The 24,542-nt window shown below is 40.0% G+C and overlaps 1 protein-coding gene and 1 pseudogene across 1 annotated transcript; both read left to right on the plus strand.

Moving 5' to 3' along the window:
- The first annotated feature begins 713 nt into the window (after positions 1-713).
- On the plus strand, positions 714-24,542 carry LOC142614563 (beta-1,2-xylosyltransferase-like). The gene is made up of 3 exons (XM_075787096.1): positions 714-1,516; positions 16,277-16,426; positions 23,554-24,542. Exons 1-3 carry the CDS (start codon positions 893-895, stop codon positions 24,271-24,273), a joined length of 1,494 nt encoding a protein of 497 aa, XP_075643211.1. The 5' UTR covers positions 714-892; the 3' UTR covers positions 24,274-24,542.
- LOC142617290 (uncharacterized) lies at positions 5,715-7,781 on the plus strand (annotated as a pseudogene).

The following is a 24,542-nucleotide window of genomic DNA, read 5'->3' on the forward strand; positions in this document are numbered from 1 at the left end:
CCTATATCTTTACAGAATTTCCTCAGATTTGTATTTGATTTAGGTACTTGATGACAAGTAAAGCCAAATTTTTGTCCAAAGAAAACCATGTGTGATATTGATAGATGGGTAAAAGAGTAATTTAAGTAATGTTGTTATGTACTCAAATTAGGGTTAACTAGCCTTTGAGCACGCGCTCAGAGGCTCTTCTATTTTTTGGGTAAGGGTTAATCTAGAGCATTTATTATAATTTGGAATTATTACATTTTCCAATCACAAAAAAAAACCTAAGGGTATGATGAAAAATTATTTTACCGCACATAATACTCATCACAACCCTAGGTTTTTTTTTTGTGATTGGAAAATGTAATAATCCTAAATTATAATAAATGCTCTAGATTAACCCTTACCCAAAAAATAGAAGAGCTCACGCGCGTGCTCAGAGAGTAGTTGGTTATAAAGTTGATTTCGGAGTTCAACAAATTGCAAACAATCTTATGATAAAAATGAGTATTATGTGTGGTGAAATAATTTTTCATCACACCCCTAGGTTTTTTTTGGTGATTGAAAAAAGTAGTAATTCCAAATTATAATAAATGCTCTACATTAACCCTTACCCAAAAAATAGAAGAGCCTCTGAGCACGCGCGTGAGCGCGTGATCAGAGGCTAGTATTACTAACTATGGTGTAGACTATAAATATAAATATAGAAATAGATTATACCAACTATAATGTCACTAATCACACGCCCTTTACCAATTATCCAATTTATACCTACCCAAACTCTCTCTCCAACACTACCATTATCAAAGTCCAAAACTTAAGACTTAGCCAAGAGTTTCAAATCGGGCCATCCGGTTTCAAAACTCTCCTGAGCAGTGTACAATTTTTTTTTCGGAGGGGAAAAAAAAGAATGTTAAGCAAGATTAACAAATGGCTTATCCAGATGGTCCTATTGCTCTTCGTCCTCAACTTCCTCTACCTCTACTTCACTTCCCACTCCAAACTACCACCTCTTCCCTCTTCTCCAACTGTAACTAACCACCATTTCAACGGTCATAACAACCGTTATCTGAAACCTTGGCCGATCCTCCCATCTTATCTCCCTTGGTCCCACCACTCCCCTCCACCGTCACGCTCCTGTGAGGCCTTTTTCGGTAATGGTTTCTCTAACCGCCAAGATCTCCTCTCCACTTCAGAAGGAGGATGGTTCAGGTGCTATCACAGCGACACGTTGCAGAGCTCTGTGTGTGAGGGCGGGAGGATACGGATGGATCCAGGTCGGGTCAAGATGTCCATGGGAGGTGAGAGGTTGGAAGATGTGATGGGGAGGACCGAAGAGGAGGAATTGCCCAAGTTCCAAAACGGTGCGTTTGAGCTCGACGGTGGGCTCCGGTTCAGTGGCTCGCCACGTAGGCTTGCGGACGATGACTTCCTCGATCGATACGTGCCTCGACATGGGGTTGCAACGCACCCCATGAGAGCTCTAATTGAGTCCGCCCGGGTCGTCGGGTCGACCCATTTCCACTGCCAAGAGGTCTGTTCTCTTTTTTTGTTTTTATTAATCAATTATTATAGATTAGTTGCATTAGACTTTAATATATACTAGCTCATCACTGCTTTTAATGATTTTTTTTTTAATAGGAGCTTGGGGTAGGTTTTTTTTAAGAACATGGGGTAGTTTTTATTTTTATTTTTTAATTTTTTATTTTTATAGTTACATGGAGTAGTTTTGGTTGCATAGATAGAGTAGTGGGAAGTTTTATAGAACATGGGATAGTTTTATAAGCGTGAGTAGGTTTTTTGTTTTTAATTTTTGTCAATTTACAGTGTTAACTTCATTTTTATGTTCTAGGAATAAAATAAGGTAATTAAATTATAGGCATTTTTAGAAGTAAAAAAAGAACTAGCCTCTCAACACTCGCATGAGCGCGTTCTCAGAGACTCTTATATTTATTTGGGTAAAAGTCAATAATTTGCATAAATTATAATTTGGTATTAATTTATTTTTCAATCACAACAAAACTTAAGGGTGTAATGAGTGTTAAGCGTTTGTGGTGAAATAATTTTTTCATCACACTTCTAGGCTTTTTTTTTGCGATTGAAAAATATATTAATCCTAAATTATAATTTATGCAAACTATTGACTTTTACCCTAACAAATAGAAGAGCCTCAGAGGCTAGTAAACATTAAGTTAAGCGTGCTCAGAGGCTAGTAAACATTAAGTTAGTATTGTTCTTGATACTGACATAAAACTAACATGCCAAAAATTATATTTTCCCCAAAATAATAATAGTCCAAGCAATGAATATTTTTTAAAAGGTACAAAATTATGATCTCGCCATTAGTTTCTTGCTTAGCATTTTGCTCAACTGGCATATTTTGCGCCAAGTTACGGATATGCGTAAGACGACAACTTGGTGTAGCCTTGCGATTAGGTGGTATCAGTGATACACATGATGATGTTGAATTAGAATGCACAACGTCTTGATTTAAATTTGCTGGACTTCCCACTAAAGTAATATCACCACCCAAAGTTTGTTATCTTTGTCTTGCATAATTTGTACGACGTCTTGCCAATCGAATTTGTCTGCTTTCATTGTCTTCTCTTTCTCAACTATGTCAATCATAATATCTTCGTAGTACTTGACGATGTTCTACATCATTGGTATAAGTCATAGGTGTATTTTTTGAACTCATCTCTGAATTAAAATAGACAAAAATAATTGTGTAGTTGCACATATATACATATTTAGCATAATAATTACTCCGGAGTCCAAATAGGGAGTATTTAAACCCGTAAACATTGAAGTAAATTTTAAATGCAAGGCAATTGCCCAATCACATGTAAGAATTGTAGTAATATGAGCAATTTTAATAAAATTTTAGTAAAAGTGGAAGCATGTGCTTAGGGGTGAGCAAATCCTTACCGGAGCCGACCCAACCGACTGGCACCGACGACACCAACTCGACACCAGCGCCGACCGATTGAGTTGAGGCCAACGTTTGGAGGGCAAAGCCCGTTCTGACGCTGGTGCGGTGCAGTCACCGGATCAAATGATACCACACCCGATTTACACCGAATCGAACCGATACTAGACCCAGTATTTGTTTCCCCCCCCCCCCAGTTTGGATATGGCGTCGTTTCACTGGTTTTGAACTTCTGATTGTAATTTCTTTTAATAAAACGACGTCGTATGACTCATATGGGTGTTATTTAAAAAAAAAAAGAAGCAAAACGGTGCGTTTGGCTTTAGGTTTTTAGATTCTGGACGGTATAAATTCATTCTTTTGTCTGCTCTATCCTTTAACTCTCTCTCTTGCTCTCGCCTCTTGCCTGACGCTGACGCAGCAACGCTCACCTGGGCTCTTGCCGTTCACCTCAGTTCTTGCCGTCGCTCACTAGTCACGGCAACCAACGGTAAGCCTCTACTTGAAAGCATGAATGATTCTTAATGATTTTTAAGCATGGAAAATCTCATGTACTTCGTAGTTTTTTGGGGTTGTAAAATACGGTACAATGGGTTTTAGCCTTTTAGGCTTGTGAGAGAGGTGAAGTTTATGATTTTGATTTATTGGTGAGAGCTTGTGTTGTATTTGTCTGTGTTTGAGAGAGTGTTTTACTGTTTTGTATTTGGTGAGGTTTTTGACTCTCTGAGTGTCATGTGTATCATAGGCATAAAATAAAATAATAAATGACATATTGTTTTGGAATATGCTTTTGTCTGTTGGCTGGAAGTAGAAAAATATTATTTGGCATTTTTACTTATTTTATTTTATTTTTAATTTGACTTTTCTTTTGCTTCTATTTTATGTGTGACTAGGTTGGCACTGGTTTCTTGAATTATTTGGCACAAGTTTCTTGAACAGGTTCATATATTGATATTGGGCTTAAAAGCCCAATTTTTTTATTATTAAAAAAAACAATTTTTTTTTTTTTAATATTTCAAACCAACCAAACCAACTAAACCGCACCGCTATAGGTCGGAAAACCAACCCTAAGCAGTGTGCATCGGTTCCAATTATGAAAAAACCAATCTCTATCGGTTCGGTAATAAATTTGAAAAAAAACCGCCCCTACCGAACCGTGCACACCCTTAGATTGTGCTATGTAAAAAATTTATGGACATAACAAAAGTACACAATAATTTGTTATATAAAAGTTTCACAAAATAATATTTCAACCTTATTTTTGAGTTGTGATGATTAGACATTAAAAATATGTAAACACCATATTTTAGCCATGATATAATTTTTTTTTAGTAATAGCTCAATTGGTTGAAATTTCCCTCCCCCAAATATTGAATGCTATTAATTATTTTTATATAGAAAAGGCTTTCATGTTATTAGTTTTTTTTAATAATTTTTTAATTGGAGTTATATATGAAGTTATTTATAATCTTAAAAGATGGTCAATTAGTAAAAAAAAAATCCATAAAAATAACTAAAAATAAATAATTAATTAAATTTGTATTGAATTTTTAAAATCACCTTGAATACAGAAAGTTTAGTAGCTTTTGAATACATTTGTGTGGATATATGCTGTGGGGGCCCGAGGACCGAGGAAGGGATTGTTGAGCTGTTAGTATTGTTATTGAGGCATCACATGCCCGAAGAGGGAATTCACTCGAGGAGAGGAGGAGAAGAGACAAAAGACTCTTGAGAGCTCTAGGTGGGAAGGATAGGCCGAGGAGAGAGAATCATGGAGGGTAGGGGAAGTTTCCAGCGAGAAGTAGCCTGTTGCCTCTGCATTAAATGGTGGGCAACAACTTTATCAGTTGCATTGATGAGGAAGTAACCTGAACAGTGTAATTCACAGCTAAGCAGCTCCTTTTACCACCTTCAGCAAATGTTTAAAGAGACAGGTGTCATGATGAGAATTTGGTTAGGTAAAGATAGGGGGTCAAGATGTGAAGGAAAATGGAGTATATAAGAAAAAGGAAATTTCCAGAGAAAGGGATAAAAAGCAGAAGGACCAAAAAAATAAGAGTGAAACCAAGAGCATTTCAGAGAAGAGCGTGAACAGTGTAACATTCAGTGTATTAATTGCCTCATTGAGCAAGCCTGTAACGAGCCATTTACTTCCATGATATATGATCCTTAGTCTTTCTTCCCTGTTTTTATCCTCGAGCTAAGCCCACCCTTTTCGTTTGATCCACTCTCTTACAATTATGTTGATTTGGGCCTAGTTGAACCGTGTAAACCTCACTGTTCTAAGTGGGCTTAGGCTATTTGATATTTTGAGTCTTTACAATTAGCGTCGCCTGTGGGAACATCAAGGTGCTGTGGGTTTGTCTTGAGTAATCATGGCTAACGTGGGGCAAGATAGGGAGGAATCCGTAGGCTCACAAAGGGAAAACCAATTTGTCAACTTAGAGCGAAGGAGAGATAGGCAACGTACACCAAGTGTTATGGTGGAGTCTTACCACACAGAGCGTACAGAGAGGAGTCCCTCAAGGACAAGGAGTCATGTTTCCCATGACCAAGAAACACGGAAGTTACAACTGGAGATAGATCACCTGCGCAGGAAACTGCGGCGTAAGGAGCGTGTTAGAAGGAGTCCATCACTCCCATCAAGTGATGGTCAGGGGGAAGTAGGGATCACTCATACCGCCATAGGTATTGAACGCCATCTAGCGAATCCTTTTCAGCATCTTCGCGCCAAGACAAACTGGAAAAGGACAGGTACAAGCGTGAGAAAGGGTCGTCTCACCATGGCATGGGGAATAATGTGATGAGTAAAGCCCTTTAGCAAATTTCCAAATCACCCTCTGTTAGGAGAATTAACAAGGCCAAGCTTCCTCATTGGTTTTCACAGCCGACTTTCACCATTTACAATGGGAGGACTGACCCTTTGGAGCATGTGAGCCACTTTAATAAGAAGATGGCAGTTCACTCTGGTAATGAAGCCCTCATGTGGAAAGTTTTCCCCTCCAGCCTCGGGCCAGTAGCCATGCGATGGTTTGATGCCTTGGAAGAGGGGTCAATAAGGTCCTTTGAAGACCTGACAAGAGCGTTTGGTGCTAGGTCTATAACATGTTGTAGAGTCCCCAAGCCAGTAGACTCTTTTGTCCATGACGATGAGGGAGGGAGAGACTCTCAAGAGTTACTCGGACAAATATTGGGAAACGTATAACGAAATAGATGGAGACTTTGAGGATGTGGCAGTGAGAACCTTTAAGGTAGGGCTCCCTACGGAGCATGAGTTGAGGAAATCATTAACGATGAAGTCTGCTTTGAATATGCGCTAGCTTATGGATCACATAGATAAATATAAACGAGTGGAGGAAAATCAGATATAGAGAAAAGGTAAAGCTAAGATGTTTCTAGAGAAGAGGGATCTTCGGGGAGGAGGATATCACAATAGCCATCCCAGAAGGGATTTCCCCAGCTAGACACCATTTACGGGGGCTCAAGTGGTCAATGCACTGTTTAAAGAGCCAATCTATCAAATATTAGAGAAGATAAAAAATGAACCCTACTTTAAGTGGCCTAATAAGATGGGTGGGGACTCATCTAGAAGGAACCAGAGCCTCTATTGCCAGTATCATTAGGACAGAGGACACATAACGGAGGACTACAGGACTCTGAAGGATCACTTAAATCAATTGGTGAAGGCAGGGAGACTCAGTCAATTCTTGCATCACCCTACAAGTCAGATTGGGCACTTGGGAGTTGGGTTTCATAGGGACGGTGCTTCTCGGCCGGCATTGGGCACCATTAATGTGATCTTTGCCAAGCCAAGGGGTGATGTTGGGACTTGTTCTAGGGTCATGTCTGTGGTTGGGGGCCTTGACTTAGAAGTTAAGAATCAGTCTCCTAAAAAAGCTAGGGTGATGGCTACCCCTACTTTAGGTTTTTCTAAGGAGGATAAAAAAGGCACATTCCAGCCGCATGATGATGCCTTAGTGGTCACTATAAGGATTGGTGGGTATGAGATAAAGAGGGTGCTGGTTGACCAGGTAAGCGAAGCGGAGATCATGTATCCTGATTTGTATAAATGGCTAAATTTAAAACCCGAGGACCTAGAAAGATTTGATTCACCATTGGTTGGTGTTGATGGGAGGATGGTGGTCCTCCGTGGGATGATAAGGTTATCTGTACAAGCTGGAGACGAGGAGGTGCAGGTCAACTTTATTGTTGTAAAAGCTTATTCCCCTTACATAGCTATCTTGGCCAGACCCTGGCTTTATGCTATGAATGCAGTGTCTTCAACCCTGCATCTGAAAGTCAAGTATCCTACACAAGGAAGAGTGGGGGAGCTGGTTGGTAGCCAGGCAATGGCTAGGCAATGTTTGGTGTCAGCAATCACGCATCATCCTGTGGATCCTATTGTGGTAGTGAAAAAGAAGAATGGGAAGTGGCGTGTATGTGTGGATTTCACGGATTTGAATAAAGTTTACCTGAAGGACTTTTTTTCCATTCTTTGGATTGATCAATTGGTGGATGCAACAGTGGGGCATCCTCGGATCAGATACCTTTATCATTGTCTAATCAGGAGAAGACTGCTTTTCGTGCTCTTACTGGGAATTATCACTATCGTGTGATGCCCTTTGGCCTTAAGATTGCAAGATCCACGTATCAAAGAATAGTGACGCGTATGTTTGAATCACAAATTGGGAGGAACGTGGAGGAGTATATTGATGATATGGTGATAAAGAGTAGGCAGGTTGTAGAGCATTTAACAGATTTGGGGGAGGCATTCTCGGTGTTAAGGGAGCATAAGCTATGCTTGAATGCATCTAAGTGTTCTTTTGGGGTCAGCTCGGGAAATTTCCTAGGCTACATGATAACGCATTGAGGAATTGAGGTCAATCCCGATCAGATTAAGGCCATAAATAGCTTGCATCCTCCTCGGAATCCCAAGGAAGTGCAAAAGTTAACAGGGATGGCAGCAGCTTTGAATAGGTTCATCTCTTGGTTAGCAGATAGGTGTCGTCCATTTTTCCAGCTCCTCCATAAGTGGAAGAACTTTCAATGGACCGAGGAGTGTGTGGTGGCCTTTGAGGAACTCAAGCAGTATTTGTCAAGCCCCCCAATCCTTTCTAGTCTCGAGAAAGAGGAAGCGTTGTATGCATATTTGGCAGTTACAAATTATGCTATTAGTCTGGTCCTGGTCAGAAATGAGAATGAGATCCAAAGACCTGTTTACTATATCAGCAAGTCCTTGCAGGAGGTGAGACATGCTACTTACTCCTGGAAAAGGCAGTACTGGCCATTGTGCACACCACCAGGAAGCTTTCTCATTATTTTCAGGCACATACTATGGTGGTGCTCACCCAACTCCCCTTGCAAGCATTCTTACGAAAATTAGACTATACAGGCAAAATTGCTAAATGGGGAACCATGCTGGGTGCTTATGATGTCAGGTATATGCCTCGCACTGCCATAAAAGGGCAAGTCCTAGCAGACTTTGTGGCGGAGTTTACTGAGGGTGCAACAAATGGGGGAAAGGAAGCAATGGGTGTTATGACCACCTCGGCCTTTGCTATTCCCCCTTGAGAAGTTTATATTGATGGTGCAGCTAACCGAAAAGGAGCAAGGGTAGGGATCGTGTTGATAACCCCCGAGAAGCTAGTAATGGAAAAGTTATTGTGGTTGGGTTTTATAGCTACCAACAAGAAGGCTGAGTACGAAGCTTTGCTGGCTGGAATGACAATGGTGAGCCAATTAAAAGGGGAAGTGGTAGAGTTATATTCTGATTCTCGGTTGGTGGTAGGCCAAGTCAATGGGGAGTTTGAGGCCCGGGATGAAAGAATGCAGGGTACCTTGCTAAAGTAAAACAAGCTCGGGTCCATTTCAAGAGCTTTACTCTAAAGCAGATCCCGAGAGGACAGAACTCTCATGCAGACTCTTTAGCTATGCTGGCAACTTCTCTGGGGACAAATCTACCTTGGGTTGCTATTATTGAAGATATGGCTAGTTCCAGTCTTACAGAGAAGCCCTTGGTCGGGGTACATAGCATCCAAGTTGGGCCGAGCTGGATGGACCCCTTAGTGATGTTTTTGGAGCAAGGTTTGTTACCTGAGGACAAGGGGGAGGCAGAAAAAGTATATAGGAAAGCTACCCGATATTGGTTGTTCGAAGAATAGAAGTTGTACAAGCGCTCTTATATGGGGCCATACTTATTGTGCGTGCATCCTAAGGCAGTGGGGCCTTTGTTAGAAGAATTGCATGAGGGGATACGTGGGAGTCATACAAGAGGGAGATCTTTGGCCCATAGAGCCCTCACCCAAGGATATTGGTGGCCGAGCATGCAGAAGGCTTCTCAAGAGTATATGAGGAAGTGTGACTAGTGTCAAAGATATGCCCCAAATATTCATCAACCAGGGTGAGTCTTGAATCCACTTTCCAGTTCTTGGCCATTTGCTCAGTGGGGCTTGCATATAGTGGGACCATTTCCTCGAGCTATAGGGAACCGAAGGTGGCTCCTCATTAGGACGGACTATTTTACCAAGTGAGTAGAAGCCGGGCCATTTACTAACATTAGGGACGTGGATGCTAAAAGGTTTATCTGGAGGAATATCATCACCAGGTTTGGAGTTCCACACACACTGATCTCGGATAATGGTCTTTAGTTTGATAGTAAAGCCTTCCAAAGATATTGTGGAGAGTTGGGGATCAGGAACAAGTATTCTACGCCTGCTAATCCTTAAGGGAATGGCCAGGCCGAGGCTACTAATAAGGTCATAGTATCTGGGTTGAAGAAAATGTTAGATGATGCAAGAGGAAATGGGTAGATGAATTGCCCCACATAAATTAACCTTTGTACGGAAACTTTCTAAGTGTTAAACAGAACCTTGGCCTTGTTCGACTCCTCAGGTCATAAGCCTTGGGTAAATTAACCTTTGTTTGGAAAATTTCTAAGTGATAAACAAAACCTCAGCCTTGTTTGACTCCTCGGGTCACAAGCCTTGGGTAAATTAACTTTTGTTTGGAAAATTTCTAAGTGTTAAACAGAACCTCGGCCTTGTTCGACTTCTCTAGTCACAAGCCTCAGGTAAATTAACAGTTATATAAAAAGTTTCAAAGCGTTTGCCAGGATCTGGGCTTAGTTTGGCCCCTAGGGTCACAAATTGAGGACAAGTTAGCCTCCTCGTGAAATTGTCTAAGTATAGAGTAAAATTCTGAAGCTTGCTTGCTTCCTCGGGCTGCATGTGCAATGCAAATTGGTCTTTTGGAATTCCAAGTCCAACTTGTGGTAAGTGTTGTTTGAAATTTTTATTAAGTCCTAGGAGTTAGTCTAGTAATTTTATTACAATTCGTTTAAGATTAAATCGAAAAACCAGAGAAGTTGATTAAGTTAATCAAAGGTTAGTATGTTACAACTGTTATAATGAAAAGAGAATGACAGGAAATACAGCCAGACAAGTAAAAATTAGATAGATGGAAAAGAATAAAATAAAGTTTAACTTTTTTCATTGAAGTTTGAGAATTGGAGTACAATAGAAGGAAAGGGGGCATCAACTAAATTTAAGCCCAATTACAAAGTTGGCTATTTGCTTCTAAACCTAGGGCAAAACTATGTTGATGTTTCTTTCTCTTTCCCTCCTTTCTTTTCTTGCTCTTTTTCCTTCTTTTTCCTCTTCAGCTGAGCCACTTCAATTGCTTCCTTTGTCTCCACATCCACAACGTTAACTGGAGCTGGCTCCTCACACAAACACACACACTACCCTCATCACACACCCTTTGTGCATGCCTTGATGTACGTGACTCGCTTTTTTAGTGTGATAATGTTTAAAAAAATTTAGGATCTTTGTGAGTTCTAATTAGTTATTTGTACGTGAGTTAGTGGCTGATGTGAATCAAATAAACTATTTGAAACTAAAAGTGAGTTAGTGGCTAATGTGGAATAATATTTAAAAGTGAGATAGAGATAGTACCCTAATTTTTAGAATCTTTCTCTACATGAGAGCTGATAAAAGTTTGAATTTTTAAATTTAAAATAAAAAGTGGTAATTCAAAACAGGAAGAGAAATGAAAAAGTCTAAAACTTAAGAATTTTGTTTTTTTGATAAGAAAACTTAGGACCTTTTTTAATAATAGTAAATCACTCTTTTTTAATAATAGAGGTATTTTAGAGAGTTTATGAATTTGTGTAGTTAACCTTCTTGACTACTTTGAGGGGAGTCTACCTCCAAGAATTAGAAAGAGATAAGGAAGGAAGAAAAATAGAGAGATTCAAGAAGAAAATTGGTCTTATTTTCTCATGCCTCTATTTTGTCACCTTACAAGTATTTATCGGTGAAGTTCTCTCTACCATAGCACCAGCTAACTAATTGCTTACATTAGCACTATTCTACAATTACATCAGCACTAACAAACTATTAGCTTTAGCTATCTACTAGTAAAATAACAGCACATCACACAAGCTGACTTGTCAGCTTCATTGCAATACCTCCCTCTCAAAGCACCTTGCCCACAAGGTGGGTTTATTGTTGTTGAAGAGTATGGAGGAGCTCCCAAGTCGCATCTTCAGTAGGGGTATCCTGCCAATGAACTAAAACTTCAGTCACAGCATTGTTGTAAAGCTTCTTCATCCTTCTTTAATAATGGCTTAAGGTTCAGGGCATAAAACACATCTGAATCCACTGGTGGTAGGTTAGGTAAGGGTAGAACATGAGCTCCCAGTTTAGGTTTCAAACCAGAAACATGAAAAACAGGGTGAAGATTGGAATGATAGGGTAAATCCAATTTATAGGCAACCTGACCTACCCTTTTAAGGATTTGAAATGGTCCATAAAACCTTGGAGATAGCTTGAGATTAGCTCTAGTGGCCAAGGACTTTTGTCTATAGGGAAGAAGCTTTAGGAAGACCCAATCTCCCTCTTGAAATTCCCTATCAGTCCTATGTTTGTCAGCTTGAGACTTGGTTCTCTCTTGGGCTACAACCAAATTTTGCTTAAGTAAAGCAGGAGCAACTGTTCTGGAATTAAGGTGAGCATCCACTGCCCGCCAATTTAGAAGTATTAGGAATGTAATGTAGTAAAGTGGGAGGACGATAGCCATAGAGGGCCTCAAAAGGGCTAGTTTTAGTAGAGGTATGGAAGTTTGTATTGTACCAAAACTCAGCTAATGCCAACCATGAAGACCACTGCCTAGGGTGCTCCCCTGCATAACATCATAAGTAATGCTCTAAAGCTTTATTGACTACTTTAGTTTGACCATCAGTTTGGGGTTGGTAAGCTGATGACAAAGCTAAGGTAGTACCTTGAAGGTTGAATAGCTTAGTCCAAAGATGGCTAGTGAAAGTAAGATCTCTATCACTGACTATAGACTTAGGTAGACCGTGGAGTTTCATGATATGCTGCAAGAATAAGGAGGCTACCTTGGCAGCAGTATCGGGATGTGAAAGAGGAATAAAATGTGCATATTTTCTGAGCCTATCAACCACAACAAAAATGACATCAAAGTGGTTAGACCTGGATAATCCTTGTATAAAGTCCATAGAGATATCTAACCATGGCTAATCAGAAATAGGCAGTGGCTGTAGAAGACCCATAGGAGCCAAATTTTTCAGTTTCTACCTTTGACAAGTATTACCACTAAGGCCAAAGAAATTGTTTATGAATGTCAGAATCTTTCATTCTAATTTGATGATAACCAGACTATAAATCTATTTTAGAAAATATTTGTGCACCACATAGTTCATCTAAAAGCTCATCAACAACAGGGATGGGAAACTTATCTTTTGATGTTTCTTTGTTGAGGGCTCTATAGTCAACACACATCCTCCAAGAGCCATCCGCTTTTTTGACTAGAAGCACAGGTGAAGAAAATGGACTTTTGCTAGGTCTGATTGCCCCTGTTTCCAGCAGCTCTTGCACAATCTTCCCTATCTCATTCTTTTGGTAGAAGGGATACTTGTAGGGCCTGACGTTGATAGGTTGAATGCCCTCCTTTACACTATTTGATGCTCATGTCCTCTATTTGGCGGTAGCCCCTTTGGTGTATCAAATATAGGAGCAAATTGTTGCACTAGCTCTTGTAAGGCTACATTAGGTTGAGGTGAATGTTGAAATATTTCTGACACCATAATCTGTAGTACCAGACCCTTCTTAGGTGAATTTTTTTAAAAAAATCTTCATTCTCTTGAAAACTTGGCCCCATTGATTTCAAACCTTGCAACAAAACTTGCTGACCTTCATATGTGAAATTCATACTAAGTTGTTTAAAGTTCTAGTGAATTAACGCTAATGTACTTAGCCAATATATTCCCAACACCACATCATAACCTTCCATAGGTAAAGCAAATAGATCAGCTTTGAAAGTGTGACCCTGCATTGTAATCAGTACCCTATTACAGACCCCTTCACTCCTTATCACAGACCCATCTGCAATGTGGACTTCCATCGCTGCTCCTAGAATTACTAAGGAAGGTTTGGTTACAATAGAGGGATCGATGAAATTATGATTATGGTCAAGAAGAATGGTAACCCTAACTCCCTTTATAAACCCTATTAACATCATTGTTCTAGGATTTAGGCTTCCCAAGAGAACATATAATGATATTTTAGGGTAAGTCATAGCATTTGTTTCCTCCTTAATCCTTCCTTCAATCATTGCTGGTTCTAGCTCTTCTAAATGCACTCCTTGTTGGTTCTCTTCATTATTGACTGTTTCCATGAGGAAAATCTTGGGGCTTGTCTTACACTTATGAGCTAAATGTCATTTCTCCTCACAATAATAGCATAAGCCCTTCTTTCTCCTCTCTTCCATTACAGCAGGGCTAATTATGAATTGAAACCCTAGGTTTGGAATCTGATTTGGGGAGGCCAAGCATTGATGGTTTGGTTTGCTGCCCTGTATCTCCTGGTTTGAAGGCACCTCTCCTACTGCTAATCCAGTACTCTTCGATCTTTGCTAATCCAAAGGCTTGTTGCAGCTTTACCCCAGACCCAGCAACTATCTCAAATAATTGGGAATATCTGGTACTGGTACCTTCTGCCATGGCTAGATCATTGCTCTGATACCAATTACAGTGAACCTTCTTGACTACTTCGAGGGAGTCTACCTCCAAGAATTAGAAAGAGATAAGGAAGGAAGAAAAATAGAGAGATTCCAGAAGAAAAGTGTAGTCTTATTTTCTCATGCCTCTATTCTGTCACCTTGCAAGTATTTATGCGCGAGGTTCTCTTTACCATAGCAGTAGCTAACTCATTGCTTACATCAGCAGTAATCAACAATTACATCATCACTAACAAACTATTAGCCTGACGTGTCAGCTTCATTGCAATGTGTGCGGATATTTTAGTATCCAAAATGATGAAACCCAAACAAAGGAATCCTGTTATTGATAGAAGGTTAATGACTTCTAATGCTTTGACATCACTTATTTTTAGAAGGTTAATGACATGGCAACTAGTGTTTAATTTACCATTAGATCTAATAAAAATCAATGGTCAGAGAAAGGTTTAACTCCTGTTAATTTACACCAAGTGTAAGTTGAACCTATATATATATGTGTGTGTGTGTGTGTGTGTATAGATTTTATCATAATTTTATAATTGGGAGGGGGATTTGAACCTAAATGTTTCCTTGAAATTTTCAAGAGGGTGACAACCTAAATTGCATGGGTACCACAAGTACGGTGATTAATCAATATAATTTGGTATATATTTTAAATATTTTTGATATAATATGTTTATTTTAGGTTTTAGAATTAAGTAACACCAATAAAATGCTTAAAAACATATTTAAAATTAATTTAAAGGCAATAATAAATAACAAAGAAGTACATTGACACAAATAAAGTGTTGTCTAAAGTACAAACCAAGTTCAAATAAACTAAACACCTAAGTTGCACAGGTACCCACTCAAGTATGGCTGTACAGGTATGACATGGGTGCGGGTACTTGGCCATTTTAGCCATGTTTGTGCAACATAGGTGTCAACTAGTTGAGTTATAAGCTTCTTAGATGCATAATTGGTTTTATTAATCTTGTTTAGACTGGTATATGTTGTATGTTAATTATTTATTTTTAATAACTATGGGTGATTTAATTTCTTTAGTAGAGTTCTTAAAATCCTAATCATTCATTGTAGGGATTACCAAGCCCATTGGGTAATAGGTACCCGACCTGGCCACAAAGTTTTAGGTATTACCCGGATTATTACGGGTAAAAGATAATTGGGTTGGATTCTACCCGATCCAAAAATTCTCAGGTTGGGTTTGGATATTACCCGAACCCGACCCATACTATTAAAAAAAAAAAAAATTGGTGTATACCTCGAACTGCAATCAGAATGGTGTTCCACAACATATTTTTCAATAACCACCAAGAAAAAGCTTCATTCATTACTTTTGACATATATGTAATCACGTTTTGTGTATTGTACTGCTTTTAACCTGATTTACTTCTATTTGTGCAATATGGCTGGTCTAGGAGGCTTTTGACCTTGTTATCCTCTTAAAATGGGAAAACCGAGAAAGAAGGTTAAGAAACTAACAGGTCATGTACTCCTTTAGCTTAGTTGGTTTTGATTATACCTCTTCTCTCTTGATTGGGCCCTAAAGCAATGAGACTTCTGGTATTGTTGCTTTTCCGGGGCATCACAAATCAGGTTAGGAATTTTTGATAACTTTGGCTAGCTGGTGTATTTTAATTTGGCCGTTAGAAGCTGGCCTTGGGTTTTCCCAATCACCAAAAGAAATTGGTGCTTTGTATTCTGATGAGTTGCCTACAAAATGTCATTGTATTGGCACCCAAGCCACTGACAGTGATATGTACTTAACTTTCCAGTAGCAGTTTTATGGGATTTTGGTTTGATTTTTAGTGACTGACCTCATCATAGTTTTCCAGTGCAATGTTTTGTTTATTTTGTTGAACTTATTATATGCTTTTTGTCGATTTAATTATGCTGGGAGCTAAAGGTTGGATAAATTACTGTATGTGACTGGTAATGGAATTTGGTGATTGTGCTCTTAGATGATGTAAAAGTACTTCAAGGAATTTATCTAATGTGAAGTTAGATTATATGTATATTTTTCTTTAAACCCATTAGTATCTCATGTGAATTTAATATTGGACTCTCCAAAACAGTTTGTAACTAATATATTTTTTTAAAAGTTTATTTTTTTTAAAAACGGTTTTGGTCGGGTTTGAGTGTCCATGGGTAAAAATCCGAGTAAAAATCGGGTATAGATACTTAATGGGTATCGGGATCCGGGTATCCGTGGATAAAAGTTTCAGGTCAGGTTTGGGTATAACCGACCCAAACCTGGTCCATGGCCATCCCTAAATCATTCACCCCAATTTTGCTTCTGTATTTCTAAATGGAAGGCTTTACTTGCAGTGGGTTGAGGAGCCGACGCTGCTGGTGACGCGCTTTGAGTATGCAAACCTTTTTCACACCATTACTGATTGGTACAGTGCATATGTATCTTCAAGAGTTACTGGATTGCCTAGTCGACCTAATGTAGTTTTTGTGGATGGCCACTGTACGGTATGTAGGCTCTGCATTTATTTGATGTGCTTCCAATTTCATGCTAGTTGTTTAAGATCATGTGATAACATTAATATGATTACTTAGGTCTACTGCTATCATTTTGTGACTTGTTGAGTAAGCAATGGAATGGATAATAATGAGGAAAGCAAAACTGGAGATTTAAGTTTTAATGTTTTGAGCATAGGATTAGGGATGTTTGTTTTTGTAAGATCTTAACTACGTATGAAAATCCCCTAATACTATGAAGACGTCTAGGGTTCAAATCCACCTTGCACGAATTATCGAATTATAAATTTTTTATTTTTTTTAAAAAACAACAACAAAACAATACCCTAGTATGAAGAAAAGAAGACCTGGATTTCACTTTTGATAATCCAGACCCGAAGGCTAACTTCATTGATGTAAAAAGATAACAACTACAAAGAGTCTTGGTACACAAGAGGAGCTAAATCATTAGGGATGGACTCAATCCACACCTGAAGCTCATTACCAGATTTTGCTTTTCTGGGAAGGTAGTGGGCAACAGTATTGCCTAATCTTCTTACATGAGAGAAATCACATAAACGAAATTCATTTGCTAATACAAGGGAATCCTGAATAATATGGCCAAACTCAAGATTACTGATAATTCTATCCTTCAGGGCCGAGATGACTATCTCAGCTTCCCCCTCGACTGTGGCTTCAAAAATGCTCATCTCTTTTGCAAATAAGACTGCCCTTCTACAAGCTAAGGCTCCCACCGTGGCTACTGAACATGGCAGAGGTATTCTTTCAGCCAAAGCTCCAATAACCATTCCTTCAGAGTCTCGGATGACCACACCTAAACCAACAGCACCTAGCTCCTTAAAGGTTGCCCCATCAAAATTCACCTTATACACCAGAGGATTTGGGGGAAGCCACCTAATAGTACTACCAGTTATTGATGGCTGCATTTGTGAGGTAGCTGAGCCGAGGAAAATTCATGTAAAAAGCTCGAAGCCTTTGCTCGAATGGTCCGAAGGTCAAGAGAGCAACCACCCACACGATCAGAATTGCTTTTTTCCCAAATCATCCAGAAAATCACAGCTAACAGATTGAGGTCAAAGCTATCCTTCATCTCCACTAACAGCTCCATTAAATCAGCAAAACTCATGAATCTGTGCTTTAGTAGCTTCTGACCTGCTGCATCAGCTTCCCAAATGACCCTCAAAGCAGGGCAACTCCATGAATAGTGGATAGTATCCTCACAAGCTGAGTGACACCTTGGACATGTGACCGATGAGACCACTTTTCGTTTCCACAGGTTAAGCATGGTTGGGATAGCTTCATGTAATGCTCTCCATAACGTGTGTTTTACCTTGGGAGGGACCTGCAAGCTCCAAATTCCAATCCACATTCTTTTACTTCGTCCCATGTTAAAGCAATTTGGAGCAAGACTCCTTTCAGACTTGGCTAGCATCTGGTACGCACTTCGCCTAGAATAAGTTCCCTGACTGGAAGGAAACCAGACTTGTTTATCCGGGGCATGATTGATACTCAAAGGTAAACCAGCAATGATGCGAGCTTCATGGGGCAGGAACTCTTGCTTAATCAGATCAGTCATCCAGGTCTGGGACTCCTCATCAATCAGGTTACTCACTGTTGAATTCGGGCTAAGAGAGGAAACCGAGGATATAATACTTCTGCAATTTGGATTTGGAAGCCATTTATCCCCTTGGATTTTGATAGACTTACCATCACCCACTCTCCAAATTGAACTCGACTCGATAACATGTTTGGATTGGAGGATACTTTTCCATGCATAGGATCCTTTGTGATGGCTTGTTGCCTCTAGAACCGAGCAGTCCGGAAAAAACTTAGCCTTGAAAACCTTGTGAAACAGAGAATCTTCATGGTTTTTTAAGTGCTAAACCTGTTTGGCCAGAAGGGCATCATTGAACTTATTCAACTCCCTGAAGCCCATGCCCCCCTCACTCTTCGAAAGACACAATGCGCTTCTGCTCTCCTCTATATCCCCACCAAAATTTTCTTATGAGCACTTCAATTTCCTTGATCAGCCCTTTTGGAAGTTTAAAGCAAGACATGGTGTAAGTGGGGATTGCTTGAACAACTGCCTTCACTAAGATCTCCCTTCGAACTTTGGATAAGAGCTTTTCTTTCGAACCCTTAAATATCTTCCAGATTCGTTCTTTGATGATGCTAAATGATTTCTTTTTTGCACGACCCACCAAGGAAGGCAAACCCAAATAATGTTCATATCTTTGATTAGCAGCCACCCCCAAAAAATTCTTAATTTCCTCTTGAGTCAGGGTTGGAGTGTTAGAGCTGGAGAACAAATTAGTCTTACCCCTATTAATATTCTAACCCGATGCTTGCTCATAGAGCTGAAGGATTGATTGAATCTTTTGGCATTCAGAAATAAAGGCTCTACAGAAAATGAGGCTATCGTCTGCAAAAAGGAGGTGCGAAAACCGAGGACCAACTTGGCAAAGGGAGACCCCTCTAATGCTACCCTCTGCTTCGGCTTTCTTCAAGAGACCATGCAGCCTCTCAGTCACCAATAGACCAAATATGGGAACAGAGGGTCGCCTTGGCGGAGACCCCTTTCTGGCAAAATGAAACCGTGTGGTTGGCCATTTAGTAAGATCGAATATGAGACAGATCTGATGCACATAGACATGAGTGATATCCATCTTCGGCTGAACCCCATTTTTTCCATGATTTTTTCAAGATACACCCACTCCGTGCAGTCGTAAGCTTTGCTCATATCAAGCTTAATCGCCATTAGCCCCATTTTACCTATCCTCTTAGATTTCAAGTAGTGAAGAGTCTCATGGGCAATTAGGATGTTGTCGATGATGAGTCTTCCTGCCATGAAGGCACTATGAGTTTCTGAAATCAGCTTAGGAAGGAACTTTTTCAGACAGTTAGCGAGCACTTTAGCAATAAGCTTATATAACATGTTGCTCAAGCTAATAGGCCTAAAGTCAGTGACCCATCTCGAGCTTTGGATTTTAGGAATAAGTGTAATGAATGTGTGGTTAAGGTTCGGAGGGATTATACCTAAGTTAAGCACTGCTAGTACTACAACAGAAACTTCGTCACCTATTTTCCACTCCACGCGGTCTTAAGCTTTGCTCATATCAAGCTTAACCGCCATTAGCCCCATTTTACCCGTCCTCTTAGATTTCAAGTAGTGAAGAGTCTCATGAGTGATTAGGATGTTGTCGGTGATGAGTCTTCCTGCCATGAAGGCACTATGAGTTTCTGAAATCAGCTTAGGAAGGAAATTTTTCAGACAATTAGCGAGCACTTTAGCAATAAGCTTATATAACATGTTGCTCAAGCTAATAGGCCTAAAGTCAGTGATTCGTCTCGGGCTTTGGATTTTAGGAATAAGTGTAATGAATGTGTGGTTAAGGTTCGGAGGGATTATACCTGAGTTAAGCACTGCCAGTACTGCAACAGAAACTTCGTCACCTATTTTTGCCTAGAATTGTTTGTAAAAGAGGGGGGGAAGACCATCAGGACCAGGGGCCGTGTTAGCTTCCATTTGCTTAAGGGCAAGTTGGACTTCAGAGGCATGAAAGGGTCTGAGCAAATTGTCATTCATCTCCTGCAAAACCTGAGGCTCAACACCACTCAACACTTCATCAAACATGACTGGGTTAGATGAAGAGGAGAGGTTAGAGTAAAAATTGACAATCAAATCTCCAATCCTGTTTTCATCATCAACCCACTAACCATTACGGTCCTCCAATCCCCTTATGAAGTTCCTTTTATTCCTTTCGGTTGCTCGGCAATGAAAATACTTAGAATTTTGATCTCCGTCCCTAAGCCAATCTGTTTTCGACCTTTGATTCCACATACACTGTTCCATGTCCATCAATTGATTAATCTCATCCAACAGAGTTTTCACCTGCCCATTCCCTCTTCCTGAAATGGCTTCAGTTTCAGCCTTAGCCAACATTTTCCTCTTGCTGATTAAAGCAAATCGAATATTACCAAAAATATGCTTATCCCACGATATCAACTGAGTTTGACAATTACTGACCATTTTCAGGACCTTACCCATAGGATCATCCGTCGAGCACATATCCCACGCTAAATGCACCACCCCTTCACACCGCTCGTCCTTCAGCCACATAGCCTCAAAGTGGAAAGGCTTTGAGGGGGGGGGGGGGGGGGGGGGGTAGAAGTGACTGTGAACATCATCTGAGCAAAGCCAGATGGGTTTATGATCTGAAGAAAAACCTGACAGATGATGGAGGCGTATCGATGGGAATTTAATCAACCAATTAGCCAAGGCAACAGCTTTATCCAAACGAACCCAGACCAACGGACCTTCATATCGTCTATTGCTCTAAGTAAATGGTAGACCTGTGAAATTGAGGTCTTTAACTGGGATGCACGGACGCGGCACCGGAGGTGCCGCACCCGCGTCCGACGCGGCGGGACTCGTCGGTGCGGCGTCCGGCCGCGTCGGCCACGTGGCATCTTATTTTTCCCGCCGACTCGCGCCGACGCGGCTTGAATCGCGCCAACGCGGCTTGAATCGCGCCGACGCGGCGCCGATTCGAGCAGATTCGAGCCGATTCGGCCAGAATCGGGCTGTTTCGGCCGTATCGGTCCGTATCGGCCGGCGACCGAAACGGCCGAAACAGGCCCGAAACGGCCGAAACAGGCCTCGAATCATGCTGCAATAGCCGAAATCGGCTCTAAATGAGACCCAAAAACCCTAAATCTATCCTTCCTTAATTTTATTTTGAATATTTGTTGCTTGTTTTGTGTTTTCTTTTTGGTTTGTGTTGTGTTTTGTGTTTCTTGCTTTTTTCTTTCTTTGTTTTGTGAATCAAGGCATAGTAAATTAGTAATATGTTTTTTAAGAATATTTTAATAGTAAAAATATATAGAAAATATAAATAAAAATATTTTTAATAATTTTTTAATTGCCGAGTCCCGCTGCACCCGCACCCACTTTTTTCAAAAATTGCCAAGTCCCGCACCCGTACCCGCACCCGTACCCGTACCCGCACCCGCACCCGCACCCGCACCCGTGCTTTATAGGTCTTTAAACCCACAAAAATCTAGGCAATCTTGGAAGTCTTGCATTTGCTTCTCAGGCCATACAGGTCCCCTGAGGTTTTCTTCCAATCTTGTAATTTCGTAGAAATCTCCAATACAAACCCATGGCAAATCTAATTGAGAACTGAGGAAACGAAGCAAGGACCAAGAATCTTCCTAGTTGACAGTCTCCGGAGCTCCGTAAAAGCCCGTAAACCGCCAGGCGTCATCAATCCTTGGATTTACCACTGCGTTGATGTGGTGCGGCAAGAAAGTCCGAATGTGAAGGTCCAACTTGTTCTTCCACAACAGAGCAAGACCGCCACTTAAGTGTCTTCGAGGAACCACAAACAGATTGTCAAACTTCAATCGGCACCTAACCTTTTCCAAGTATGCACTCTTCTTTTTGGTTTTCATCAAGAAGATGAGATTGGGACCTTTTGCCTTCACGATATTGGAAAGCTCCTGAACTTGCCGTGGGTTCCCAAGCCCACGGCAGTTCCAACTGATACAATTCATGGCTTCCGGCGTGGCTAGGGAGCAGCCACTGCCGATGCATTTTCTGGTGAGAAGGAGTCATGTGTGAGAGCAGCCCTGCATTTAGAGGGTTGTGTGTCTGATGCTTCTAGGTCTGGGAGCTGGATTTCACTTTTAATGGCTTTTTGTTGTGTCAGTGGAGGCTTGATACTAGTTTGTTGTAATTTGGGGCTAGAGGAAGAGAATTCACTCAAATAATAAGTTAAAACATCCACAAAAGACAAGAAAATTTAACTCAGTTTTGTTGACTCCATGCCTAGATCCAACGGCAATGGTAACAAAAATATCTATATCAATGATATGAATTACAACTTTCAAGTTCAACCAAAAATAACAAACAAGCTAATATCCCCTCTCAAACGTAAAGACAAATAAACCTATTACAAAAATCCTCTCAATAGAAGCTCAAAAATATGACACTCACAATTCCAAAACTGCTATACACCAAATGGCGCTCTATCACTCAAACATTAGACAAACTTAACTCATGCATACGGACATCTTGCAACTCCGAATGAATTATCAAGCTACTATTTAAAGAAACCCCCTTATGTTCTTTTAATAGTCTTCTCCTCTCCCCAATGGGAGGGAGTCTTGAGGTGAAGCCTCCAAACCATTTGTAGCACTGTTTGTATATATGACTTAAATATTTATTCCTTCGTGGACTAGATATACCTTCCTTAGTAGACAAGGAATGCCAAATTACTTCCTTAGACTTTCATTCCACTCCAAGAAAAGTCAAACATAGTCAGAATAAGAATTTAGTCAAATTTCAACGCTTTTCAACAATAGTATAGAATTTGCTCCAAGATGTGTTAAAAGAAATATAAATTGCAATATAATGCGTGTAATTTAGATTGCAAGAGATCTGACCATAATTCGATTGAAAGAGATCCTTTAATTGTTTGAGCTTTATGTATATGCCTTCTTCCTTTTCTGCTTCCTTCCTTTTCTGCTGTAGTGCAGACTGCTACGGTGCTTCTTTTCCTTTCTCTACAGACTCCCAGTGAGTATTTGATTCCTGGCTTCGTTGATGCTCAACGTCAGACACTTCCAACCATTCTCTTCAAGAAAAAAAAAAAAAAAAAAATCTAGACATGACCAGTAATGATAATTCAATATTTGGTGATCTACATTTTGCAGCTTGTGAATTATTATAGGCAGGAATGTTATAAATATATAGGCCATTAAAGGAGAGATGAAATTGCAAGGCTTTGAGAGAAGTGGGGACAAGGTACATCAGTATGTACCAGTGAATGTACTTCAAAATTGAAACTTTCTTAAAGTGGTGGTTTTTCCAGCAAATCAAATTAATAAGGGTGTCCTGTCAAGGGAAGAGTAGCTTCTGTTGTTAGTCAGCCTCTTAATGATGAATGCTATTCTATTAATTTATCGGAAGAACATTTGCCTAGTGTCATCATGTTCTTCTATCTGCGTATTTGTTGCTGAGTTTCTTCTGCTCATCTTTCTGCCAAAGAAATAGAGTGTTAACCAATGTTTAGCTGTCTTAGTAACACTCTCTTACTTTGGTGGAAAATTTTCAGGCACCAATGGAAGAAACATGGAAGGCATTGTTTTCTAGCCTTCGATATGCTAAAAGCTTCAGTGGTCCAGTTTGTTTTCTCCATGCTATTTTCTCACCTTTGGGTTATGAGACTGCACTATTTAGGGGGCTGTCTGAACAAATAAATTGTGATGGAGCATCTGCACACGATCTGCAGCAAAATCCTGATGAACGAAGAACTGCGCGATTATCTGAATTTGGGGAATTGATTAGGGCTGCTTTTGGGTTTCCTTTAAACAAACACCATGTTGAAAAGCCAGTTTCAGGTTATAATGTCCTGTTTGTTCGGCGTGAAGATTATTTAGCTCATCCTCGTCACAGTGGTAAAGTTGAATCGAGGCTTAGTAATGAACAAGAGGTGTTTGATTCGATAAATAACTGGGCATCTAATCATGTATGCAAAGTAAAACTTGTCAATGGATTATTTGCACACATGCCCATGAAGGAGCAAGTCCAAGCCATTCAAGATGCTTCAGTTATTATTGGCGCTCATGGTGCAGGTCTAACTCACATAGTACATGCATTGCCAAAATCTGTCGTCTTGGAGATTATTAGTAGCCACTACAGACGGCCGCATTTCGCCTTGATAGCCCGGTGGAAGGGGTTGGAATATCATTCAATTAATCTTCACGGATCATATGCCAATCCAGAAATTGTTATTGACAAGCTTAGCAATATAATGAGGAGCCTGGGATGCTGAGCAATGTGTGGTTTTGGCTGAATTTGAGTCATCCCATCGCATGGAAGTGGAGGTGATAAGAAATATTGTATGCATTAAGTGTGACTAGGTTTGTGGTGGTTGGGTTGTGTTTAGGTCACACCAAACACTTGAAAAAATTTCACTAAAAATATTTTACATGCAAATTTTTTACATGTAAAATTTTTTACATTTAATAATATTTTACTCCAAAACAAATAGAGTTAATAGTGATGAGTTAATTTTCAGATGTAGTTTGTAGTCTCCTTCAA

Source organism: Castanea sativa, chromosome 11 (assembly GCF_040712315.1).
Source record: "Castanea sativa cultivar Marrone di Chiusa Pesio chromosome 11, ASM4071231v1".
Lineage (NCBI taxonomy): Eukaryota > Viridiplantae > Streptophyta > Magnoliopsida > Fagales > Fagaceae > Castanea > Castanea sativa.

Excerpts from the sequence above, each read along its gene's own strand:
- LOC142614563 (XM_075787096.1), top strand. The coding sequence starts at position 893 with ATGTTAAGCAAGATTAACAAATGGCTTATCCAGATGGTCCTATTGCTC. Across the intron at positions 1,517-16,276 it reads CCCATTTCCACTGCCAAGAG|TGGGTTGAGGAGCCGACGCT; the intron begins GTCTGTTCTCTT and ends CTTTACTTGCAG. Across the intron at positions 16,427-23,553 it reads TTGTGGATGGCCACTGTACG|GCACCAATGGAAGAAACATG; the intron begins GTATGTAGGCTC and ends GAAAATTTTCAG.